This window comes from Scleropages formosus, chromosome 23 (assembly GCF_900964775.1).
Source record: "Scleropages formosus chromosome 23, fSclFor1.1, whole genome shotgun sequence".
NCBI classification, from domain to species: domain Eukaryota; kingdom Metazoa; phylum Chordata; class Actinopteri; order Osteoglossiformes; family Osteoglossidae; genus Scleropages; species Scleropages formosus.
In genome coordinates this window covers 1,919,580-1,943,930 of record NC_041828.1, presented here as the reverse complement: position 1 = coordinate 1,943,930, position 24,351 = coordinate 1,919,580, and the positions used below count along the sequence as shown (strand labels likewise).

Here is a 24,351-nt window from a genome sequence, read left to right as displayed (position 1 = left end):
ATGCCTTTGGGTTATGGGAGGAAACCAGAGCACATGGTGGGAGAACATACCAGCTCCATACAGCTAGATGGACTCAAATCCACGTCGGAACTCACAGCGCAGGGGCTGTGAGGCACCAGCGCCACCCTTCCCCTCATTCTGTATCTTTCCGTTCATCCGAGCGCTTTTACCCAAAGCAGTTTGTATCCTTTACAGATGGACGCTGTTTATCGGAGGCAGAAGCGAAGCTTCCAGTGTCTCGCTCAAAGGTACAACGACAAGGCAGCTCCTGGCACCGAGCCGCCACATCTCTGTACAGCTAGGAATGCCTGCTGATGTGTGTCGGCTGTGTGTCCGCTGATCCGGTGGCTGGGGAGCAGGAGGTCTGGCGGTGGGGGGGGGGGGTGGGGAGATGGGGGGCTGGTGATCACCAAGAGCAACCGTGACTCAGGCTCTTTTGTTCCCTCGCGGTCCTCGGTCACACCGGCGACACGGCACATCGATGGGTGGGAATATGAGGGCAGAGGGAAGATGGGTTGCATTTTCGCACCCGAGCTCATCGTGATCCCCGTGTTACCTGTGATACCCGTGATACCTCAGGCGTCACGCACAAAATCAGCAAACCTCCCCCTCGAGAAACAACCTTGAGTTCTATGCATGTAAGTAATTATATGCCGTATATAAATTACCGATGAATATGAATGAGTTGCTGCAACACCTTTTTTCCTTTTTTTTCCCCAAAGAGACGAGTTTGAACAAGGACACCTGGACACCCCCCCGCCCCCCCTTTCCGGTAGCCGCCGTCCCTCTTTCCACCCGCTGCAGTCGCGGTCACGGTCACAGGTGGTTCGCTGGAAGTACAGTTTGGCCTCCCCCATCTCCTCCTTGCCCCCCCCACCACCCATTTCTTGAGGTCATTTACTTCTGGTTGTGTCTTCCCCCCGACCCCTGTGGCTCTCTCCGGAAGCCCTGGCGGGCGGGGTGACGCAAACCCTGTAATTTCCCGTCGCTCCGGGCCCCCCGAGAGCCGCCTGAGGGCCTCTTCGCCAGTCACTGCGGAAACAGCTATCCACGCTGGGTCAGTCTGAGGAATTTTCGACCTCGGAGGGCGTCTCCCTACATAACGGGGCCTCGTTCAGCGAAAAAGGGATTACGAAAACATATACAGTTTTTTCACACAACAGGCTTGTTATTCGGCAGAACAGGGTTATAACTTGGCGCTTTCATACCCAAAAAAGAGATTTTGTTCGCTACCTACTTTGTGTTTCGCTCCTGCGCTTCTGCTACAACCAAAGTAGCGTCACTCTGCTGAGAAGAGAGTGCTGTAAAAATCAACTGAAGGGCACGTACTTCCTGCTTCCTGTCACATGGGCAGTGTCAGCCAATCACAGCCCTGATCACGGTAAACCTACCTCACAGTCAAAATAGCACATTTGGTACAACTTTGAGGTAAAAACTTTATGAACAGACATTCAAATTTTCTTTTGTCTCTTATTTAGAACTCTTTTTGGACTTGAACGGATTCCAGGCGAGTCAGTGGGCCAAGTTTAAGGCAAGTGGAGTAGATCATGAAGTCATTTCGTTGCCTCCGCCTCATTGCGATCGTTACGTTTTCCCTCCGCGTGCGAAATGTCGCCAGACGTGACGTCGACACGCGGCAAACAAAATGGCGCATTTCGCTTATGAAACGGCGCGCACGGTTTCACGGAAGGCTCTGAGCGGGAAACCGAAAGGAAGCTTCGTTCCGCCGCGTCGCCTAAATAGCGTTTCCAGCTGCGCTTTCAACCTCGTTAGCACGCGAAGCTCCGGCGAGTTCCGTCGCGGCGGGCGGTCGAGTGGCGCGCAGGCAGGCCCGGGGCCCCGGGCTCTCGCTAGCAAAGGCAGAGCGGCGAGCCCCGCTCTAAATCGCCCGGCGCTTCGCTCGAGACCCGAAAAGGGCCCCGACCGCCCGCCCTTTGGGCTCGTCGGCTTCGCTTCCTGCGCCGAAAATCCGCACGAGCGCCGGACTGCGCCTTCTGTAGCCGCTTCGCGTCGCTCCGGACCAGCCCGCGTTTTACTCTGCGCTTCCTTCATTCCGCAGACTCTTTTGTGCAAAGCGACGAGTGACGAGCGTTAAGTGGGGGGCAAACGGTAGCGTAGGGGTTACAGGTGCTGCCTCTGGACCCAAAGGTTGTCCGTTCGACTCTCACGTACCGCTGCGGTACCTTTGGGCAAGGTTCTCGCCCTGAATTGCTCCAGTAAAATTACCCCGCTGTATAAATGGGTAAATAAACTATTAAGTAGCTAAACAGTGTAAATCGCTTTGGAGAAAATGTGTGAATGTAACTGGTATTCAGATAATTCCGGTACAGGGCTAGATAGCCTACAATACAGTAAACTGCCTACAGTCATTCTCTCATGTACATAGCAGAGCAATCACACACACAACTCACACTCGGGGAGACAACATGGAAACTACGCACAGAGTGAGATTTGAACCCGTGTCTGATGGCGCGGCCCAGCGCTCGCCACTGTGCCACCCGTTCGAGGCTATAACCACATGTCAGGGCGATCGGAATCGGCAGCCTTTCAGCGCTCATCACCGACGACGGCGGCGGGAAGTCATCCTTCGGCCGTGACGGTCGGGAGACGAAGGACAGGTTTTTAGCGCTGCAGATTCCTCTCGCACAGATTGGCATCTCCGGATGGCGGGAAGGAGCCGCCGGCGCGGCCAGGTTCTGTAGCGAGCGTCTGTTTGCTCCGTTCGGCTGGGCCACTGCCCGTATAACGGAGCTAAATGGCGCAGCAGCAGCGCTCACACGCCGCCGGTCTGGTACATGGGTACACAGTCACACGTTCTGGAACAATCTCGCCTTTTCCGTTGAGTGTTTTTTTTTTTTTTTTGGGTCCCTCCATAAGATGGAGCGCTTCCCTTTTGCCCTTTCCTCCCGCTCCCGATGTGCCGTCAACGCTGCGTTTAGCCGCCGAACGGCGTCTCCCATGGCATTTTCACAGCCGGCTAATGTGACCCGCCCTCCTCCCCCACGATGGCGGGTAACGGAGGTCCGCGTGTGTGCGTGCTCGTGTGTTTTTGTGTGCGTGTGCACGTTCCCACTGCAAGGGAAACCATCGAGTCATGTCATCTTGTATTGGTTCAGGACTTGGAATCACTGTTTTCGGTTTGGCCCCCGGTGTCCTCGCTCTCCAGGCAATATAATAATGATGTGTGCGTACGTGGGGATGAGGACAATCCTCGATGCGTCCACTGTACGTTTCTCAGCTCCGTTTCTTTACTAGTGCGTGAGTGTGTGTCCGCAGCATGTGGCACAATCTGGTGGCTTTGGACAGGAAGCGCGATGTGCTAAAGGCAGGAGAAGATGCCAGTAGGACGAGGAGGAGGAGCAGGAGGTGTCGGGATGAGAGTAGTCAGGCAGCACGGCGCAGCGCTAAGAGCGACGGGCGCCCAACCGGGCCCCCGCGGAACGACCACAAGCGAGGCACCGTTTTCGGCCGGTCAGGTGTGTTTTACGGCGGCTCTCTGCTCCCTGCCAGACCGAGGAAAGGGCGACATGCGTCCTGTCGACGTGTGACACTGCGGCAGCGGACGTGTTGAGCGAAAAAAGCCGGTTCGGTTGCGGCGGAATCGGGAGAAGGAGGAAGAAAGAGCAGCGAGCCGCTCATTTGGCGAAATGGGTGAAAAGTGCAGGAGAGCCACGCGGGAAGGGCGCAAAGTTGCGGAACAGATGTGCGTGCGCTCAGCGAAAAGCAGCTGGATTGCAGTGCGTTTGCCCAGCGCTGAGGGCCCCCTGCGGACAGCCTACCCTTTTCTAACCTTCTTCGAAAGGTGCGTCGGCAGGGGGTGTCCGCTCAAAAGGCCGGTCGAATGGACCTTGTGGAATGCGCTGCGGGGCCGGTGTATTTTGGAGTGAGACCCTCGAGAATTGTGTGTGTCTGTGTGTGTGTGCGCGTGTGTGTGGGGACCTGGAGTCCGCTGAAACTCGGCCGACCCCCGTGGCTCCCAGCTAATGGGACGCCCGCAGTTTGAATTACACACTCTCGATATGAATAATGCTTTAATTGATACTCTTTGCGGAGATGAGATAGAATGAGTGTAATTCGCCACAGCTATTGTAACTGTAATTGAGCTGAAACGCCCCTTCCACACACACACACACACAAACACTGGCAGTGTGACTTATTCCAGCAGTGTGCGGGTGGTGCCTGGATATAGCTGATGATAATAATGGACAGAGAGAGACGGCGATTCTCCCAGGTGTGTTGACTGGCGGGCCCCACGCCGTCCTCCGTCAGCTCGGAACATCTAAATTTAGCGAGCGAGCGAACGCGGTCGATTAGCTCCTCTCGCTCAGCCACCGTCGCCCCCGCGAAAAGCCTTCGCCAGAAACTGGTTTTCCTGACCGGCACGTCGGCTGCGCCGTCGAAAGCCCAGCCGGGCTGAACTTGCAGAGGGTGTCCGGCGGGACTGACCGGGGTCCCAGGGAGGGGGGGGTGTGCCGGGGCGTCCTGGCGGACAGGGGCGGCTCCCGGCCCAGTCGCAGGACACGGTAAAGCACGGCAGCGCCACGACTCCATATGGTCATGATGTCACCGCTGGCACGGAACAGGATGAGCTAACTGTCTGTGGGCTCTCGCTCCCTCCCTCGCTCCCTCCCTCCCCGCCCCTCCTTGATTTCTGTCCTGTCCTGAGGTGCGGCAGGAGACGTCTACGATGCGCGAAACCGACAGGCTTTTAGGGACGTCTCAGACTTCCGCCTATTTCCACTTGTATTTCCACAGACGTTGCAGCCAAAGGACCTTGAGTCCCTTTTAGAAAGGGACCCTGTTCTTGCGCCGGAGTTCCGGTCCCCTCCGCACGAGCCCACTACCGTGACAATGAGAGAACGAGGCCGTGCCTTAGCTCTAGTAAGACCACTGCCTACATCGGCCAGGTGTTGCGGTTCTGAGGAGCGAGGAGACTCCCGCAAACCGCTCGGGTATCGCCGCCCATTAGAGAACGGCGACGTGGGTGGGAGTGTGTGTCCGTCCCTCCCTCCTTCTGCATTTGCCCCGCTCCCCGGTCGCCTGTGGTGATAAAGCTCCCCGAAAAGGTCAGGTTGACTGGAGTGAAAGTGGAGCAAGAATGGAGATGACAGGTCGGACGAATGTTCTGAGCTTCTGCAGCTGTGTTTACGCCGAGACGCCGGCCGACAGCGAGGGGGGAAGGGCGTTCAGGAGCGCTTACACACCATCTCCCCGCTCTGAAGCCTCCCGTGACACAAAACTGCGGGCCACTGTGGAACACTTTCCCGAAGCCGATCCAGGCGACCGTGACTGAGGAGCACCGGTCTTGGAGGTCGAGAACCTTCGGCCACGAGGAAGAGCGCCGTCGACCCCGGAATCTCAGAGGGCAGTGATGATGGTCACATCCGGGCGAGAGACGCAGTGCGTTATCTGAGCGCGTGTGAAGCAGCGTTAGGACGACCACAGTGCCTGTCTTTGCAGAGAAGCTCACCGGGGACAGCGTGGTAAAGCAGGGTACTATTAGAGATCAATGGACGCTACAATGGGACCTGCATTCTGCTCGTACTGCGCTGAGGAATGAGATTCTTGTGCTAATTCTGAGTGCTGAGCCCAGAAAGCACTCTCTCTCTCTCTCACACACACACACACACTCACACAGATGGCCCTCTGGCTATCTCAGAACCTCCAGGAGCAGCACTTAAACAGGACATCGTGGTGCGGACCGAGCGATTACACACACGAGGCCCAGAATGAAGCTGTTCCGGGACGTGCGTCTGGCAGCACCGGGTCCCTGATGGGGCCCGAACTCCTCGACGGCCCCCGGGGCCCGAAGACGAGCCAACCTGTTCCCGGGCCTCGCTCACCCTGTCACCTCCAAACACAAAGCAGAGAGACGCAGCGCAGCGTCCGGCCGCGAGAGCCATTAATCACTCAGGTTAAAACGGCTCTGGCTGGCCGGCGTCCCGCGAGCCTGCTGCTCCCGCAACGAATAAATCAGTGGGCCGACACATGAAAGGCCCCGGTGTTTGTAACCGGGACGCTCCTGGTCTGCCGTCATTTCGTTCAAAAAAGTGGGGCTCCCGTGTTTTTAACGTTCTGCGCGGCGTTCACTGGCGTGCTACGATGGCGAAAGGACTTCATCGTATCGGTGAGCGAAACGACACGCGGGCGGGGGGGTCAGAGGGCCGCGGGCGGCTTCGACCCGACACCCACCTGCCTGGTTGAGCTGCAGAGAGCTCTTGCTCCACTGCGACAACCCAACGATGGCCACCATCTTGGCCCCGAGGCTGGAGCGGCGCTTCTTGTTGCCGGCGAGGCTGCCTGAGTCCGGGGCGCCGCCGCCGCCACCGCCGCCGCCGCCACTGGGGCTCTTCTCCAGGCTGTACATGGCGCCGCTGATGCTGGAGCTCCGCACCACGTTGCGGGCGGCCGTCGCCGCGCTCATGCCTCCTGGGCTGGGCACCTCCATCGAGCTGCTGAGCATCATGGTCCTGCAGTGGGCAGGGAGGAGCTGGACCTGAGAAGGGCAGAACCAGAGGGACAAGGATTCACGATGGAATTGTGCCTGAATATCAGTTGGCTGTAAGTTTTTGTGTTGTTATTATTATTATTATTATTATTACCATTTTGGCTAACACCTTTGTGCGAGGTGGTTTACCACTTCACTTACACACCACGGTAATTTTTGTTCGGGCAGCACAGCTACGCAACAGGTATCACTTGTGCGCCACAGCTGTTGGGCTGTGGGTTCGAAGCTGTCTCAGTCTGTGCGAGGTTCGTACGTCTCCCTTGTGTTCATACGGTTTTATTCCAGGGGCTCTGGTTTCCTCCTACAGGCCAAAGATGTGTTTCAGCTCAGTTTGTGAGAGTAAATGGTCCAGTTTGTGTTTGTGCTTGTGCATGCGTGTCCGTGTGCGTGCGTGTGTACGTGTCTGTCTTATTGCCCCGTGATGGAACGGCATCCCATCCCAGGTGTACCCTGTCCCACAGCATACGCCTCCTGGATGGGCTCTCAACCACTTGGACCGTCCACTGGGACCCTGCATTGGACAGGTGGTTACTCATGATGCATGGTAATTTTTACTGTGACTGTATCTATTCAGGGCAAGTAGCACCTTGCTCAAGGGTGCCAGAGCAGCAGGGGGATTCGAGCTCAGGCCCTTCGGTTATAAGGTGACGGCTCGAACCGCCGCACTGGCCTGGGGCTGCTGCACCGCCCTTCTCTACTGGCAGTTCAGCAGGCTGGAGGAGCTCTGCTGCGAACTCTTCTTCTCCATTTGACCTTAAAAAGCTGACGGCACATCTATCACGGTGCGGCAGTCAACAGCACCCAGCATTATTCATCAGTGACGCCTGCAGCCCTGGGGCCGCAGAAGGATAGCGAACTAACTTTGGAGGCTGGCGGAGGGGGCCGAGAGAGATCTGCGCAGAGGAGGACGTCCAGCTCTCTGTAGGAACTTTCCCTGAACCAGGTTCTTAATTGCAGATTCACAACTGGGCAGATTAATCCCGCCGCCTGGGGGTACGTTCAACGTGCGGGCGCCATTTGGCAGACCACATCGCCAACGCAGCTCCTGAGTTCCACTCAATTATTCATTTCTCTTCGTCGTTGTTTTTCCCTTATTCACTTTGACGGACTGGTGTCGTGTCCCGGGTTAACCCCGACTAGCCTTCCGCCTCGTGCTTCCGGGATAAGCTCTGGATGGCCGCGACCCCGAGGTGGAGAGGCGGTGAGTGAGTTTGTCCTTTGTCATGTCACCTTTAGGAGAATTTCATCAACGACCGAGGGCTCGAGGGATTTTTCTTCCTCTTTTCCGGACGATTTCTTAACCGAAGAGTCTACGGAGAAACGCCGGGTTTACGGTGTTCCGCAGATGTTCAAGGTGCACTTTATCTTCTTGTCCCTCCAACGCTCCTTTGACATTTTGCGCTCATTTCACGCAAAGCAGCGTGCGCAACCCTCAAAAGATGTACTTTAATACGTTCCTACAAACAGATGCTTATTGAAATGCCAACGGCAGCTCCCCTGCAAAGAGTCGAACCCCAAACCTTTCGAGGCCCAGTTCCGGGTCCCTGAAGGCTGAGTCACGTGCGGGTCTCTAAGCCTCACTCAACCTCCGAAGGGCGTCTTTCGGGACCCACTGTTCATAACTTCTGCAGGACCCCGTGAAGGAGCTGTTTGCTCAGATCCAATTGGACTGAGAGCAGTACCTTCTCCCTGGGTTCATGTTTGTCGGGGGCAGTCGAAGGGCGAGGCTGCGCAAGGGAGAGAGTTGAGGAGCCATGAGCGATCGGGGTCATGTTGGAGAAGAAGGGAGAGCAGGGGCAAACAAGAGTAATTCTGTTAGAGGAGCAATAGAAATTGAGCTCTCTCGCTCTCGCTCGCCCTCCCGCTCCTTTCCTCCCTCTCATTTTCCCTCCATCCCTCCAGGGCAAGCGCTACCAAAGCTCATTGAGAAGATGCGAAGGGCTCGCTCTTTCGGGCCGCGACGGAAAGCCAGCTCTCGCACCGCTCATCGAGCTAACGATTTATCCTCATTTAGCCGAGCTCTCCTGCTGCATTCATCGCGTCCCCGCGCTGCTGAAGTCACATCGTTCGATGATTTTTCATCTTCTCCTCAGCGACTTCCCCTTCACTTCAAAGAAGCCGCTGATGTACAAAGGCTCCATTTCTGTGGTTTAATCACTGAACCTGTAGGGTGTTAAAGACAGACTCGTATCCGCAGCCTGATGGGAAGCTGGCACACAGATTACCATCGCTTTCATTACTCTTGCTGCGCCGATACGAGGAGAGCTGCGTTATTTCTGAGCACGTGATCTCACTGCTTTCAACGGTCCAGCCCTTCCTGGTCTCCATTACATCTAATGAAGAGATATCTGGGTTTTCGAGATGTTCTGCACTGGAATCTCGACTGTACTACCAAGCGAGACCCTGTGCGGTTGAGGAGGCATCGAGCTCATGAAGATGCCCAACAGCACCGCATGCCATTCTTCACGTGTTCCCTACACCTCTGGTGTGGCACGTTGCTCAGGACTCAACTCTGCGGTTGACGCTCGGAGAGTGGGACAACGGTGGACAGCGGTGTGAATTCTGCCGGGCGTGACCCCTGGGGGTCTCTCACACACATCAAACTCTCCACCCCTATTCCGTCTCTGGTTCAGGACAGTCAGTGGAAGCAGTGAGGGGCATTTTCTGTCCGTGCTTGATGGCCTCCTGCAGCAGAAAGGCCCTTCCCCTGAGCTCCATGATGGCAGCAGTCAGCTGTCAGCGAAGACCAAGCAGGGACCACTGAGAAGAGTTTCTCAGAGTGCAAAAACATGCATATTCACGTTTGCGTGTTGGTGTGTGTATCTGCGTGCGGTACCGCTCGGGTCGGGGGTGGAGGTGTTGAGATGGCAACCCGAGCGATCGCGGTTGTCCATCACCCACCCCTGAACCAGAGCAGAATGCAGACAGCACTTCCTGCTGAGGTTGCCATGGAGAAATCTGGTCCCTCCAAGTCCATGGGGCCTGGCTACAGCCCTTCTGCTTCTTTATTTATTGATCCGTTGCCCTGTTTGACGAGAAACCGCGGCGGAGCGTGGAGCTGTAATTGCCCGATGCCGTCACCAGACGCGCCGTTTAGTCGCCCATTGCACCATTTACACCTCCCCGAGGGTAAATCTCGGTCCTACGCCTTTCCTCTCCTCTGTATAACAAAAATTAGTTGCACAAGAAGCACCTTTGAAATTTACGTGTGTGCTCCCACTTCAGATGTGTGTCTCGGTTGCCAGATCGAGTTTCCCTCCTTTTTCCAAAAATTTGTACAGTTGTCTTTCAACGGAAAATCTACTTCTATCCCATACGGTCCACTGTAAATGGCAGTAGCGTTTCCTCCTCACAATCTACAGGTCCACTGTGCAGCCTCCAGAATAATTTCTCCTAGTGACCTATGATATCTTCTGACTCATAGCCACATTAATATTACTTTTATGGTCTCCTCAGCCTGAGAAACTCGGGCAGCAAGACCTGGCCGACTTCCACCTTGCCCCTTAGCAGAGAGGACTAATCCACGTTTTAGAAGGTTTAAGAACCCAACAAATAGCTCTTCGTGGAGCATTTCCAACATTTGAATCTGTTAGACAGCTCTAATTTTGCATTCAACCCAAGTTGTCTCATGGTTGACCTTGTGTTGCAGAACCGAGGGAGACAGAAGGACGTTCCGGATACGTCCGCGACTCCGCCGCATCCAGCGGTGTGTCACCATAATGGATCTTCTCGCTCTGCTTCTGTCCACCATCACAGCAACTGGCCCAGGAGACGAGATGACACCTTCCTCCTTCCTCTGGCCCAAAGGTGCCATCAGCATCAGGTGACCCCTTGCTGTAAGAGCTCAGCGGAAGGACATAGTGCCTCAGGATGGATTAACCCAATTCCTAGTGGAGAGATGTGTCCTGCATGGCAGCAGAGGTGAGCCAAGAAGACAAGGGGTGTGGCCAATGGGCTCGGGTACTCGGCTCCAGGTCAACGGAGGACCCCAACCCATCCCGTGCAGCGTTAGCGACGGGTTTCTTCAAAGGTGCCAATTCCATTGCCATGGTTTTGTGGTCCACCTCCTCCGAAAGGTGGCACAGGGTTCTCAGCTGAAGGGTGGCGGCCGCCCGGGGGAGGGGGAACGGATTACCTAAACTAATTACTCCGATAAACATCTTTGTGTTTTATTTTCATTTTCACTTCAAAGACACTGCCAGCTGGCCAATGGTAGATTATCGTTAACATCTCTCAGGGAGCAGGCTGATTAATATCCACGAGAGAGTGAGAGCGCGGTCGCCCTGCCCCCACCCGCGTGTGTGTTCGGAGGTGGGGTGGCGGCCCGCGCGAGCGGTCAGTGTGCGAAACGTGTGGCGGCACAGGAAGTGCTGCGAGACACTCGTAAGAAAAGTTACTAACCGCGACGTTATACGAGATGCTTTCCTAGACGGCCGCATCCTGAGGGACCCGTTATTGTGAGAAGGTGCTTTATAAACAACGTTTTTACCGGGAAAGACCCAGGAAACGAACCTCGGAAGAGGATTTCGTTCTGCTCTTGGAGTAAACGCTTATTACTTATTTATTGTTTTCTCCCCCTCGCTTTAAATATTCACAGTATCGCCCTTTAATGAAGGAGATGAATTTTATTTACCGAAACACTCACAGAAGCTCAGGTTTCACCCAAATTGTTCTCCTGAATATTTCAGCACACGGCTCCAGCTCCGCTCCTTCGAGCGAACATGCATCTCTTTCATGTGCTTCAAAGCGGATGCAAGTGCAACGATTAAAAATTTAAAAGTGTCTCAGACACTGCGTTTTATCGCCCAATATTTACCGGGGTTTTTTTTGGCCCCACACACTCCTCGCATATTTGGTGTCGCCGAATGAGTTTAACGCCCTCCAGCGTCTTCTTTTCCATTTATATCTCCAGTCTGACCTCTGTTCACCAGGGTTCTCTCACCTAGGCAACCAACGTGTAATTCTGGACGCTGTTATGAAAAGCGCTGGTCGGGCTTTATGGGCTGCAGGTGGTGCAGGTGCTTCAGGGTCCTGAGGATCAGGCCGAGGAGCTCAGTTCCCAGGTGACCCTCGGCTGCTGTGTCACTCGTGAAGATGTCGAACCTGAGAGCCCCGGCGGATCGTTACTGCTGTACGCATCGGTAAAGCGGAAACCCGAAATCACCATGAATCACCCAGAATCAGAGTGCCGGCGGAGGAGGGTGGGGGTTCGAACGGAGGTCCAAATCATGTTACTTCAGTCCTTAGCATTTCTCCTAATAGCCATGTGCCACGTGAACGTTGAGATGCTGAGCATCACTATCGATCTTAATTTTTCTGCTGAGAACGAGCGGATGTTTCGAACCCGGCCATGCGGGAGCGAAGGAGCCGCAAAAGGTATGTAAATGTGTTCTTCGCGATCTGGTTAAGTCGAACGGAAGCGTCAAGAGCGAGCGGTACCTGCACGACGACAGCGCTGAGGATCCGTGTGCTGGACTTCGAAACGCAAAGGCCTCGAGAGGCTAGCGTGAGCGTGCAGGACTTCCCGCGCGATTCGGCGCGACCGCGAGCGTCGTCTGTAGCCAAGAACGCGGCCGGACCGCGCGTCTGCGTGTGCTCCTCTGCCCCCCCGCTTCCGCGAATCTCTTCCAGCCTCGAAGACCTGAGCAGCGCTTCATATTCAGCCTTTAGATCTCAGTTGCTGCATCACCTGGTGGGATCGCAGCATGCGCTCGGTGCACAGGCGCTTCACCCGCGGCACAGCACGTGTGTGTGTGTGTGTGTGTGTGTGTGTGTGTGTGTCTTACTGCCGCCCTTCTGCATGCCAGTTCTGGCTTTGACTCCAGCATTACCTGCAGGAGGGTGGACGGCAGCCAGGTTTGGCTTCCCTGTCGATGCGCTCTGTCGTTTTCTCTCCGCTGTCTGCCACAGCAGTGTCTGAACACGAGCGTCGAGGGCTACGACTGAATCCTCGGGAAGGTGTGCGCTCGTGAGCCGTGCGGTACATGGTGGACGAAGGAGCCGAGCGCGGACAGAACCGGATCTAGACGCGCGGCATGGAGTCGTCGAGCATCTGCCCCTCTTCCGCATGGCTGCTACCGCTACACCACTCCTCCGTGAGGAAGTCCTCCAGTTCTCCCCGGATTGGAGACTCACTACATGCCTGCACCCTACAGCACCGAGGTCTGTGCCTTCGCGAGGGCCATGGAGAAATGGGCGCTTTTGGCCCTTCGCTTCCAAAACGGTGCGGTGCAAACATGTTCCACGGTGCACCGAAGCAGCGCCATCCCGGAAGACACGGCTTTGGCCAGAGGGCCATGAGAGGAAGCAGATGATCACCTGGCAGGGTAATGAAAAGGGCTGCACTGCACCAACCATGAAGTCAGATGGAACGGATGGACTCCGGACATGGCAGTAAAATACGTGCACGTTTCACACGGATATGAAAGCGATGGAACCATTCGGCGTTAGAGTGCCTGTGGTTCCTGCAGAACATTACCGCAGCTGAGCATCTAGAACATGACAATACAGTCTGGAGCCTTGCAATGTCCTCCTGCCGAGGAGCCAAGTTGAGAAGGTTGCGTTACTTGGGGACGAGGGACAACGCCGCTCCACAGCCGTGTCTCCAAGGCATCGATCCTGTCCTGAATCTAAAGGTGGATGCGCACGTTATTTAACCAGTAGGGAAGACCAATCAATGTCCGCTTTTTGTAGAAATCGGTGCCGCCGAGTTAATGACACCGGACCACGTTAATACGAGTAAAATGGAAAAACGATCCACGTCCATGTATTTAGCGGACAGTGTAAATGCGGCCCAAGATGAACGAACGACTGGAGTCCACAGGGTGAGAACAAAGTCATGGGTTTCTCGGTGCTCTCAGTCAGGCGCACAGTCGTGAGAAAAGTCATTTTGTTGCGATCAGTTGAGTCATTTCAATTTGGAAAGAGTTTAAATGTTGAAAACTCTAGTAAATATGGACCTTTTTGATGGTCTTCCAAGTTCGAACAAAGCCAAAGACACCAGCACCACGGACGACGAGGAGATAAGTTGTACAAGTTCCTCCATGGTGGTCTGACACCCATTTCTAGAGATTTCCCATACAGTTTTTGACCTGAACATGACTCATTGAGCACAAAAAAATTATTTATTTTCCTTGGAATCGATGTTTATGGACCTTGACTGTTCTTCCCTCTGCGTCTTCAAGTGAGTTTAGAGTAAAGAGCCTTGATTGACGGCTCATTGCAGATGCGGGATGCCAGAAAGGGTCCGTTGACGGCTCTTCACCAGCCTTCCAGAGGGTGCCATGCAGAGCAGGGAAGACGTAGTAACAACGCGGAGGACACCGTGAACGAGCTTGGCTTAGGCCCCCCTCCCTCTGCCGACCCCCGACGGATTGTGACAGCCGGCTGTCGGTGAAGGAGCAGACCGGCGTACGCTTGGGTTTCGTCCCTCTCGGCGGCTGATACGCGCCTCTGAGTCACTGGTGTGACTTGGCCGTTCCGTTCGCCCATCTCTGGAAGACGCTAATCACGGCTCCGTTCGCAAACCACCTCTCCAGAGGGGATCGGCTTCGTGCACGTGTACAAAAGGAGCTCAGTGCATTAATTATAAAATGCTTCAATAAAAGGAAGAAACGTTACATGAGCTTCTCCCCGGATCAGTTCTTCCAAAGTGCAGCCACTTTTACCACGACCTTACACCGTGTCCACCGGGTGAAATGACTTCCTGCTCAATAAAATTACTGCTTCATGACACAGGGATGCTGATGTGGAGCAAACCCAGTTCTACCGGAGGACCGTGGAGATGAGCGGGGCCTGAAACAGACTCATGTAACACATCTTCTTCTTGATCCTCAGCAGATCCGCAGCGGGTCTGGCGTCCCAAGCCGCGTTCCCTCGCGCGTCTCCGTCCGGGCTTTGGTACGAGGCCTGGCTCTGCCGCGGCGGATCCCTCCATCCACAGTTCATGATCGACAGCATCGATCAGGCAGCATTCATCTCACCTTTAAAAAGCCACGAACTGGTGTAATTTCAGGAAACGCGGGTAAAGGAGCGAACTTGCTCCGCGCGCCCAGTGCAGCGTGTCGGCGGTACGGCTCTCACCGGCTTACGGTCATCGCCGGAGTCGTCGGCCACCAGGACTCCAATTTATGAGCGACCCATAGGCCACGAGTAGGAAGCAGTGATTTATACATCGCACTATTCAGTAAAACAGCTGTATCGCTGATATTGTGCTACACAAGTTTACCCTGAATTTCCCCCCCACCCCCCAGCTGTCAGTCGTCGTTTGCCTGTCGCCCTGTAAAGTAGTCGTTCGACAGGTGAACGAGATGAAAGACGGAGAAGCGGTTCAGGGAGGAAAGGCCCAAGAAACAGCTGCTGCACCCAAATCAAACTAAATACACGATCAGTGGCTGCCAATAAAGTATGATTATATTGTAAACATGCATATTCATCAATTCGTCATGTATAAATTGATCATATACTGTAATAAACATGTATGAACACCCCGATGTATATAACGTTTAAAGCAATATATGATAAATATGTATCATGCATGATCAATACTGTATATTCCGCAATAACTGATCATTCCATAGCAGTGGATGACGATATATGATCAATAAATGTCAATAATCGATCAGTTTGTAGCAAACAGTGATCAGTGAATAGGGAGCGGAGCAGGAGGAGAGACATCGAACGCTCCTATAAATGATCGATGCGCTGATAATCGATAGGCTAATCAATATTGGATCGCTGAACAGGACCCCCCACCCCCCCCCACACACACACACACACACACGGAGTTTCCCGCGATTTAGAGCCGCTTTCGTGTAAAAGAGTGAAGAATAAAGTGGTGCAAATCGCCGAAGTGCGCGCCACAGACGACAACATTCATGTTCGCGTGTTCGCGTGTCGGTGCGCGTGCGCGTGCACGCGATCCGGGGCGCGAGCAACTTGTCAGTTGTTTCAGCGTAAAACTAAGTGGGAAAAACATGTTTGTCACAGCGGTAGCGCTGCGGACGGTGCGGCCGTTTAATCAATCACGGGGAACAACGACAACGATCATTGCTGTGACCATGAACATCATCAACATCATCATCATCATCATCATCATCATCAGCGCATCACAGCAGCAGCAGCGGCGGGACACCGACTGACCGGCGCGAGCTGCAGGGTCTCACGTGCACAGGCAGGCGGGCGCGCGGGCGGGACGGACGGAGATGGAACTCGTCAAACAGCCCCTCGTGTCCGGTCGCTCGCTGGAAATCTCGTCATTTTCACGTCTTTCTCTCGCTCTTCTCTTCTCTTCTCGTCTCGTCCTTCTTGTTTTGCCGCGCGGCTCCGCAACCAGCAACCAGGCAGGCAGCGCGCGACGGGCGGCTGCGGGTCTCGCGCTGCTGCTGCTACTGCTGGTGCTGCTGGTGCTGCTGCTGCGCGCGCGGCGGCACTGCCTTCTTCCTTGAGCGCGAGCGCGAGAGCGATCCGGAGCCCGAGCCGAGCGCGAGCCTTCCCCCCAGCTAACTCGTCTCCATGGTTACGCACCTGACCCACTTATCCCCGCGGAGCAGCGGTGTGGCCGCGCAGCCGTACAGCGACGACACCGATGCAGCAGTTAATGGCATTTGGTCGCGGGTGGGGTGGGGTGGGGTGGATGGGGGGGGACGAGCGACAGGGGGTCTCTTTAACAGACATAACAGCGGAGTCCCCCGCTGTCACCCTGGTCTCATGCGTGAGGACCACACCTGCAGAGGCCTGTCCAGCCATCCGTGACTCGGGGGGAGGGCGTTGTTTGGTGACTACAGGTGCCCCCCCCAAAAAGGTCACTGTCTGCACAAAAATATGAAAGATGCACCAAAGGGGAACGTGCTGCAAAACCACCCTTCATATTCCATGCTATCACTTAAGGTAGCCTTACAGGAGAAGGTCCTGGGTTCACATCCCACCCCTCGATCAAGGTACTCACCCTGAATTACTCAGGTAAGAATACCCTACCGTGCTTCAGTGCTGCTGAGATTCTTGTTGACCACGAGTCCTTCCAGAAAGTTCTGTCCTCCCCTTGCGTCCCCAGAGTCGAAATGGGTGTGTCCGGGACAATCCAGAGTGTGACGACTTCGGTCCCGTCCTTTGCGCTTCCGGTGAGAGACGCCCTTTCACTTGACCCGATGTCCATCTGCTTGTTTTCCCGCCCGTCCACGGCGTCCTCGGGAGCGTCCTCCGGTTGCCCGCACACGCACGCGCACGCTTCTGCTGTCCTGCTGCTCCGCTGTCCAGCTCTCACAGCCACACAGAGTGATGGGAAACCTCCCCGACAGCAGTTCTACTCCTAGTTCTTTTGGACACGGCGCCACGCTTGGGGATCTTTTCCGGATCTTTCTCTGCAGCTCCTCCGAGAGCTCGTCTTCGGTGCATCTCTTCTCCGAGGAGTCCCGTGCGGCCGATCATTGATCCCAAGGGACAAAAGTTGACCCCTGTTTCTGTGCGTCCAACCCGAGCTCTTCACCCTGCTGTATGAGCGGTAAATCATGGGAACGCTCATTATGCACCTCTCCTGAGGTGGTGAGTGTTTGTGCACTTTGGTCACACACCTCCCGACCATGATTTACTGATATTCATTATTTACCGTGTATTTCTTATTACTGTATGGCAGTGTAGTTTACCCACAACCCCCCTCTTTGTTACAATGTGCTGCATATTCAGCATACTCCCTCACCCTCCATTGCGCACGTCCATGGTTTATGCCGCTCGATATTTCGTGAAGGGTTTCTGGGTAATCGCTCCGGTGCGTCACCGTGTCCGAAGACTCGGATGGCGGTTCCTTAACCGCCCTCTGCTGCTGCTCAGGGGGAACGAGCAGCACTGCTTCTGAGCGCTTGCCGCGAAGCTGCCGTGACTCACCGGGGTCAGCGGGGTCCGCGTTCGGTCGGCGGACCCCCTGCGATGCGTACCGGGGCACCCCGAGAGCCCGAATGCGACGGCGGCGACGAGCCCACGACCCAGCACTGAGTCCCTCCCGTGTGATTCACAGACAGACACGTTCAAAGCTAAAAATAACGCTTTTGACTCAGAACAGGACCCCCCCCCCCCCCCCCCCACCAAATTGAGAGCGCAAACTTACCACTTAGCACCACTGATAGGGTAATTACAGTGGCGACGCACGAGCCTCGGTATGCACTCGTACTCACCGCGGTAAGGGACTTTTCAGACAGTAGTGCGCTCGGCACCGCCCGAGGGCCACCGACACGTCCGTTACCGCAATATTGATCATTATGCTCATTTCTCGGCAATGACATTTTTCATTTACTTCGTTTCTGTTTCATAACGACCACGACGCGCCTGTGATTCTCGCCATTCTTCATGTCAGCTTTTATTGGTGGGGAAGGAGAGAGTGGGGGGGGGGAGCCCTTCGCTGGCGGTTGAGCTGCGCCGAGGTGGCGGGGGCCGTTCCTCACGTCCCCCCGCCAATAAAAACACCTGCTTTAGCGGGAGCCCGCGTGTCCCCGGTACGGCTGGAAGAAAGGCCTCCTGCTCCTTATTTACTGGCACGGTAAACTGAGAGTAAACAAGCGGGAGAGAAACAGGCGGCGCTCGCTACTTGTTGGCTGTGTAAACAGAGAGAAGTCTGGCGAGAAGAGGGAGGAGATGATTCCACAGGTCCCGCATCTTCTGGTGCACAATATTATTGTTGGTTATTGTTATTATTTACCCCTTCCTCAACGCTGTTTACACTGTTGGGTTTGGGAACATTAACATTCTTATGCCAATTTACTGCTCTGTAGAACAAGGTACGTCGGTTCAGAGTAAGTACCTTGCTCAAGGGTACTGCAGAGGACACCGTGGATGACCCAGGACCTTCTGGATGTAAGGCGACTGCTGGAACCCCCACGCTGCATGCGCACCTTGAGCCCTCGGTAAAGCGGCCGAGTGTCCGGGATTTGGCGCTGGGTTCGCGCTCCCGCGGAAGGACGGTCGACCCCCCGACCAGCAGGGACAGGCTGGGTCAGGTAACAGCCACCGCTGTCATACATCCGGCACCCTACACCGATGTAGCCGCCAGCAGAGCCAAGTGTGGTGAATCATGGTACTCGGTGCCAGGGGAGTGGAGCTCAAAACCGGCACCGCAGTACAGCGATCGCGGTCACTGGCTCCTGACTGAAACATCCGCCTCGGTGGACAACTATCGCCGCTGAAAAGGCGGCATCAGCGGCGTGTCTGAACAATGTGCCGATTGCCCTTTTTAAATGGCAAAGTTTGCGTGAATCGTTGCCCAAGTTGTACGTTTCCACACGGTTCCACCGCCAGCGGAGTGCGGCGAAGCCTCCGCACCGCTTTCATTTTCTTTGACATAAGAGGGACTCGGCAACAGCCGCGCAGCTCCAGGTAATTAATGTGCAGCGATGCAAAAAGGTTATCGGGGAGGTGCCGGGTGGCTGCTCCGCGCTCCGATACGACAGGCCTTGGCGTGACGCCCCTGCGCCGCACTATTATTAGAGCGCTGCGGCAATGACAAGTGCTGGACGCTGGGCCGCTGGGACCACCAGCTGCGACCACGTCGGCCCCCTCGCGCTCCCTCTCTCCCACACTGCAAAGATTGTGTAATGTTCCTCGAACGCTTTCCTAACACCGGCCCGGAGACTCGCGGAAAAGCCGTACCGAAAAACAGCCTCCGCATCCAAGCCCTCGTCCCCACGTTGCGCGCGGCCCGGCGTCCCGTGCGCAGGCAAACACACGTGTGGCAGAAGACGCTTTGCTGGAGCACAACGCATCTCCTCCTCCGCGCCTTGGCTTGTGCCACTCGCCGACTTGGACGAATCGGAAGGGGCTGCAATCTGCTTGGCAGGAGTACTACGGTCATGGCACATCAGCACGGTAAACTCGGCGCAGTATTTATAGCTCCCAGGGAGTTGCGGTGCGGCAGGACGAGCGTGTCAGAGGAGGTGTGGGCAAGTGAGGCTGAACATCGTGTTCTCATGCACGTTTGTTTGTGCAACCGTCATCTCGCGGTGCTCCGTGGCAACGCTGCATCGTGTCAGGTCGGGATTTTACCTTGTTGGGCGTCCGAGGCCGAATTTCCGTGGATTCTCTCGACGTGGGTGGGAACGGTGCTCCGCTAGCGGCACCTGTAGCACGATGACAGGGGTTCGACTTTGACCCCGCATGAGCATAATATGTCATCGAAGAAACAAGTTGAGCTACGTTTCCTACAGTATCCTTGACTCCAGCACCACAGGTTGGAACGGATGGGCATCTGGCAGGTAAAGCTTCTTCCGGAGAGTCCGTTCCAGCTCTTTTCCACCGGCCAGGTGGATCCATTCGCCTTTTCATTGCTGATACCTGTTAGCCTTGAGGGACAGAGCTCATCTGTGCTTTACTGCTCATTCCTGGAACCACGACCCGTCCGGCATCCAGCACCAACCCTTCCTTGGCGACCTGATCCCCTTTGGAGACATCTGGCTCAGCACCACTTTTTATTTCTCCCACACTTTATTGAACAAAGTTTTCAAATTCAACACACCTGTCACTTAAAACGGCACAGAGATAAAAAAATTTCCGAGTAAAAACAAAACATGCAACTTCAATGTGATCCATGCAACTTCAATGTGATCCATGCAACTTCAATGCAGAATCGGTCACATAGCGAAGGAACTCATGCCCTAAATAATTATTTAAACAATAAAGCATCTTCATCAACAGATTCCAGTCACTACATATCAATATTACAAAATAATCAGCAAAGCCACCGAAAGGAGAACAAGAACCATAAAACAAAGTGACGGCTTGTTAAGTGACCCCGCTTATGGCCCTTCTGCACATTGAGAGAGACCACCAGCTCAGAACCACATTTTTTTTGCAATTATTAAACGTTAGTAAAGCATTGTGAAACACAAATACATATCCTCCGAAAAACAACTTCCACTTCAAACATGACAATGACAAAAACAGAGAACTGCTTTCTTGGTAAAACAAGAAAAACTCAGAACATATCATCAAACACGAGGAGTCCACAACAAAGCTGAAGAAGAAAACATCTCTCAAGCAGTCCCAATCTGCCCCCAAAACAAATACATTTGTTTAGTAATACTGAAACAAACATAATCAAAAAAGCACCAGACACAGCAAGATGACAGCTGCCTTTATGTTTGTAATTGGAAATAAAATTTCTTTTACTGCCGGTGCAGCTGCTTCCTCCAGGCCTGCTGTACCCACTCACGGTTGGTCTGATGGCAAATCAATACGCTCTACGGAACAGACGTCCTCAATACGAAAAACATGAAACATGCCCTGAAACTTAGTGCGTACAGATGCAAATATGATGTGATGTGCACGTACGGATTGAGACGCATGTTATGCCACTTTTTCACAGCAATGCATTGTGGGTAAGATACTGTCATCCTAAATTTATGCTCTTCCTTCTCCTATTCATGAAATGAACTCCCAGCAGCCAGGATTTAATTTAATCTCCACTCTCCAATCCTCTGTCACTATTTGCAAGGAGCCAAGGAACGTTCTGAAACAACTCACTTGGAAATGGGACCACTCGAGTAGCGCAGAAAAGCAGAAAATTCCGGGCTAATCCATCGCTGAGCGCTAAGGCATCAGTGGGGGCTTCATTGCAGCTCTTTGTTTCTAAAGGCAGAACAACAATCTGTTCACTCACGTCACGGCATGTGCAACGCTCAAGAAATTACTCTTCCAAATGAGCAAGGATTCAGACCAGGAACCTTCTCGTAAGGAGGTGACTGCTCTACCCCAACGCTACATGTGCATCCTGCGCTCTTGACTGAGGATCAGAGATTTGTTCCCGGGCTCTTATTCCTACAGAACTGTGGTCAACCACCTGGGCAGTGGAGATGAGGTTCGAACACCGTCCCTAAACATAAACCCGACCCTAACCGTATGGCCAATAGGAACCGTTTCAGCCATCCTCCCATTATCAAGAGCCACCTATCCAATGCAGGGTCACAGTGGTCCAGCACCTATCCCAGAAGCACGGGACAAACCCTGGACAGGACTACAGTCCATCGCAGGGCAATCACTCATTCACACACACACACACACACACACACACACTACACGCTATTTAGAGTCACAGATTCAGTGGGCTGTGGGAAGAAACCCGCATGAATACAGGGAGAACATGCAGACTCCACACACACTAAGGCCAGATCTGAACCCATAGGGGCGCCCACAACGCAAGGGCTGTGCGACACCGGCACTCCGATGGAAACACTAGTGAATAAACACACATTCTCGCGATGGATCATTACTGGGTGGCACACACACTCTCGCACACACACACACACACACACACACCCACCCTTAATGGCTCCTTCTCCTGCAGAGGCTCTGCAGGGAAAGCTGCCCAGCGAGGTCCTCCTTTGCAGTTATGGGATTAATGAGGCACAAGTAGCCGGTGCCATTAACTGGTGCCACTTGTTAGCGACGCGGCTCCCATGAGCGGCTCTCTCAGGCCTCGACGCCTCACTTACCGAGAGGATCGCGCTCCTGCGCCACTGGCAGACCTCCTTTGCCCAAACACAGAAATGTTGAGCGCACGAGACCCTGGCCGTGCGGGACCAGGCCAAGCATTCCTGCAGGAAATATTTATGTCTCACATATTTGTTTGTGCCTTTCCTTTTTATGTGTGGCTGCTGTATCGCTCCATCTCGAGTGGGGGGGCCTTAAAATAGTGCTCGGTATGCAGAGTAACTCATCTCATTTAACAACAGAAAGTGACGCACCGCCACATTGTTTTTTGTTATGTAAATCTGAGGAGTGAGGCTGCAATGAAGAAGCTATTTATAGCGGAGTGGGGGGGCGGTGGGTAGGCAAGGAGCCCCGGGGGGGGGGCGGAACAAAGATGTTCCAGGTATTGATTATGGGCCGGCTGGTGATTTGCAGAGGGCTCTGAAATGAACTGCGCGGATGTTCGTTCAATCGCCGTGGGGTGGGGGGGGGGGTGGCCTGTTGACAAGGCCGGGGTGGGAGGAACGGCGCAGAGCGCCATCGCTCGCCGTTATTACCGCCTGTCCGTTTCTCACGAGTCGCTCCTCTCCAAGGGGGGGTCGGAAGTATGCGCACACGTCTGAAGAGATGACCCGGGTTATGGCGTTTGGGACATCAGCGCACCAACGCGACCGCCAGCGTGGGCTCTCGGGACCTTCCGGAACCTTCATCCCATTTACTGGCAAAGACATTATTGCCATCACATTTTTTTTTTTTGCTGAAAATTTAAAGTGTGAGCTTTCGATGAGATGCTGGCCCAGTGGGTGGAGGACGAAGGACAAAGGTTCTGTTTCTGGCATAGCGCCCCCTGAGACGACAGAGTAAAAACTACCATGATGGATGGATAAATCATCGGATTAACGTGTAAAGCGCCACCGTGCAGGTTGCCTTGGACAAAGGGGTTAGGAGATGGGGACCAATATTACGCTTTGTGGCTATTTCCAGGCTGTGGGGGGGTGCGCTCCAGTCAGCCAGCCCTGTGTTTGACCGCCATGCGAAGATGAATATGGACGGAAGCGGATGCTGTTCGGCAGCGGTGGTGACGGCACTGTGGGACATTCACCGGCCTGAGTCTGTGACCGAACGTGTGAATCTACGGTCCTGTGACTGACGCATACACCCTCGTACCGAGTGCGGTTCACGTGTCGCCACGCCCCCCCTTCCGCTGAAGGGGCCGTGTGCTGAGCTCATCCGCACCTGCGTGTGTGACGGCTGCGGGCTGCGTGTGTTTCCCGTGCCGAATCCGACGCAGCTCCCGCGTCAGGAGGGAGAAGCGCCCGCTCTAAAAATAGTCCTGGTTTGCATATGTCCCGGTCTCTGGTCACCAGACAGCAGACGGCAGCGATCACTGCTGCGTCAGCCTGTCACGTCCAAGAGACAGTGCGCGTACACACACCAAACACACACACACCACACACACATACACTAACACAAAGGGAGATGGATGTGATGCACATGTCAGTACCCACACACACACACACCGGGCCCTAACATGATCACACACACTGACCCAAACACATGTTGCACATGCTGATGTATGAACACGCCCATGTCCACACACACACACTCACCAGTGGTTCCTCAGAGAACATCCATCAGCCGCCTGACCGCAGGAGAGGTGGATGGAGACGTTTCTGTGCAGTACCTTCCGTCTCTGTTCGCCCTGGGCAAAATACCCTGTTAATAGTTTTACTCCGGTGACGTTTTTCTGGGGCTCCGCACTGGCAAAGGGCTTTGCTTCGGGATCCAACTCATATCATCACATTTACCGCACGCACCGCAACTTGGAGAGTCCGGACCGAGCTCTGAACGTGCAGCATGCAGAAGTTTTTTTTACCCCAATTTGCACCCTTCTCGTGTTTTTCTGTCCTCGGCAAATCAGTGTGAATGAGGCTTCCGCCAAACTCAGTGTGTTGTGTGACTGCATGTCACCGAGTGTGATTTATGCTGGTACAGGAACTCATGTCACATCTCTTGGTGGTAGTGTAGTGGTTAGAGCTGCTATATTGGGACCCAAAGATTTCAGGTTCAAATCCCACCTCCTGCTGAAGTAGCCTTGAACAAGGTACTTACCCTAAATTGCTCCAGTAAAATTACCTGGTGGTATAAATGGGTAAATAACTGTAAGTAACTCAACATCATAAGTTGCTTTGGATAAAGGTGTCCAATAAATGAATGAATGAATGTAGCCATCTGCCCCAGTGAAAAGATGGATGTAGATGTTGTTCACAGCAAACACCATGTCCATCAGGTGTCCCAGTGGAGGGAGGGGTGGACTGACCGACCAGACCGATGAATTGGCTCACCTGGGGGACAGTCTCTCTCGTGGCATAGCGGTACTGGCCTCCATGTTACAA

The 24,351-nt window shown here is 54.3% G+C and overlaps 1 protein-coding gene across 1 annotated transcript in view; it reads right to left on the bottom strand.

The window, feature by feature from the left end:
• rims3 (regulating synaptic membrane exocytosis 3) overlaps positions 1–16,041 on the bottom strand; it is a 33,442-nt gene extending 17,401 nt beyond the window's left edge. Inside the window, exons 1-2 of the mRNA XM_029248281.1 lie at positions 15,650–16,041; positions 6,193–6,496 (exon numbers count right to left, since the gene is read on the bottom strand). Of these exons, the coding sequence (XP_029104114.1) occupies positions 6,193–6,466 (274 nt within the window). The 5' untranslated portion in view covers positions 6,467–6,496; positions 15,650–16,041. The remainder of the gene's footprint in view (positions 1–6,192; positions 6,497–15,649) is intronic.
• Between the last annotated feature and the right edge of the window lie 8,310 nt (positions 16,042–24,351).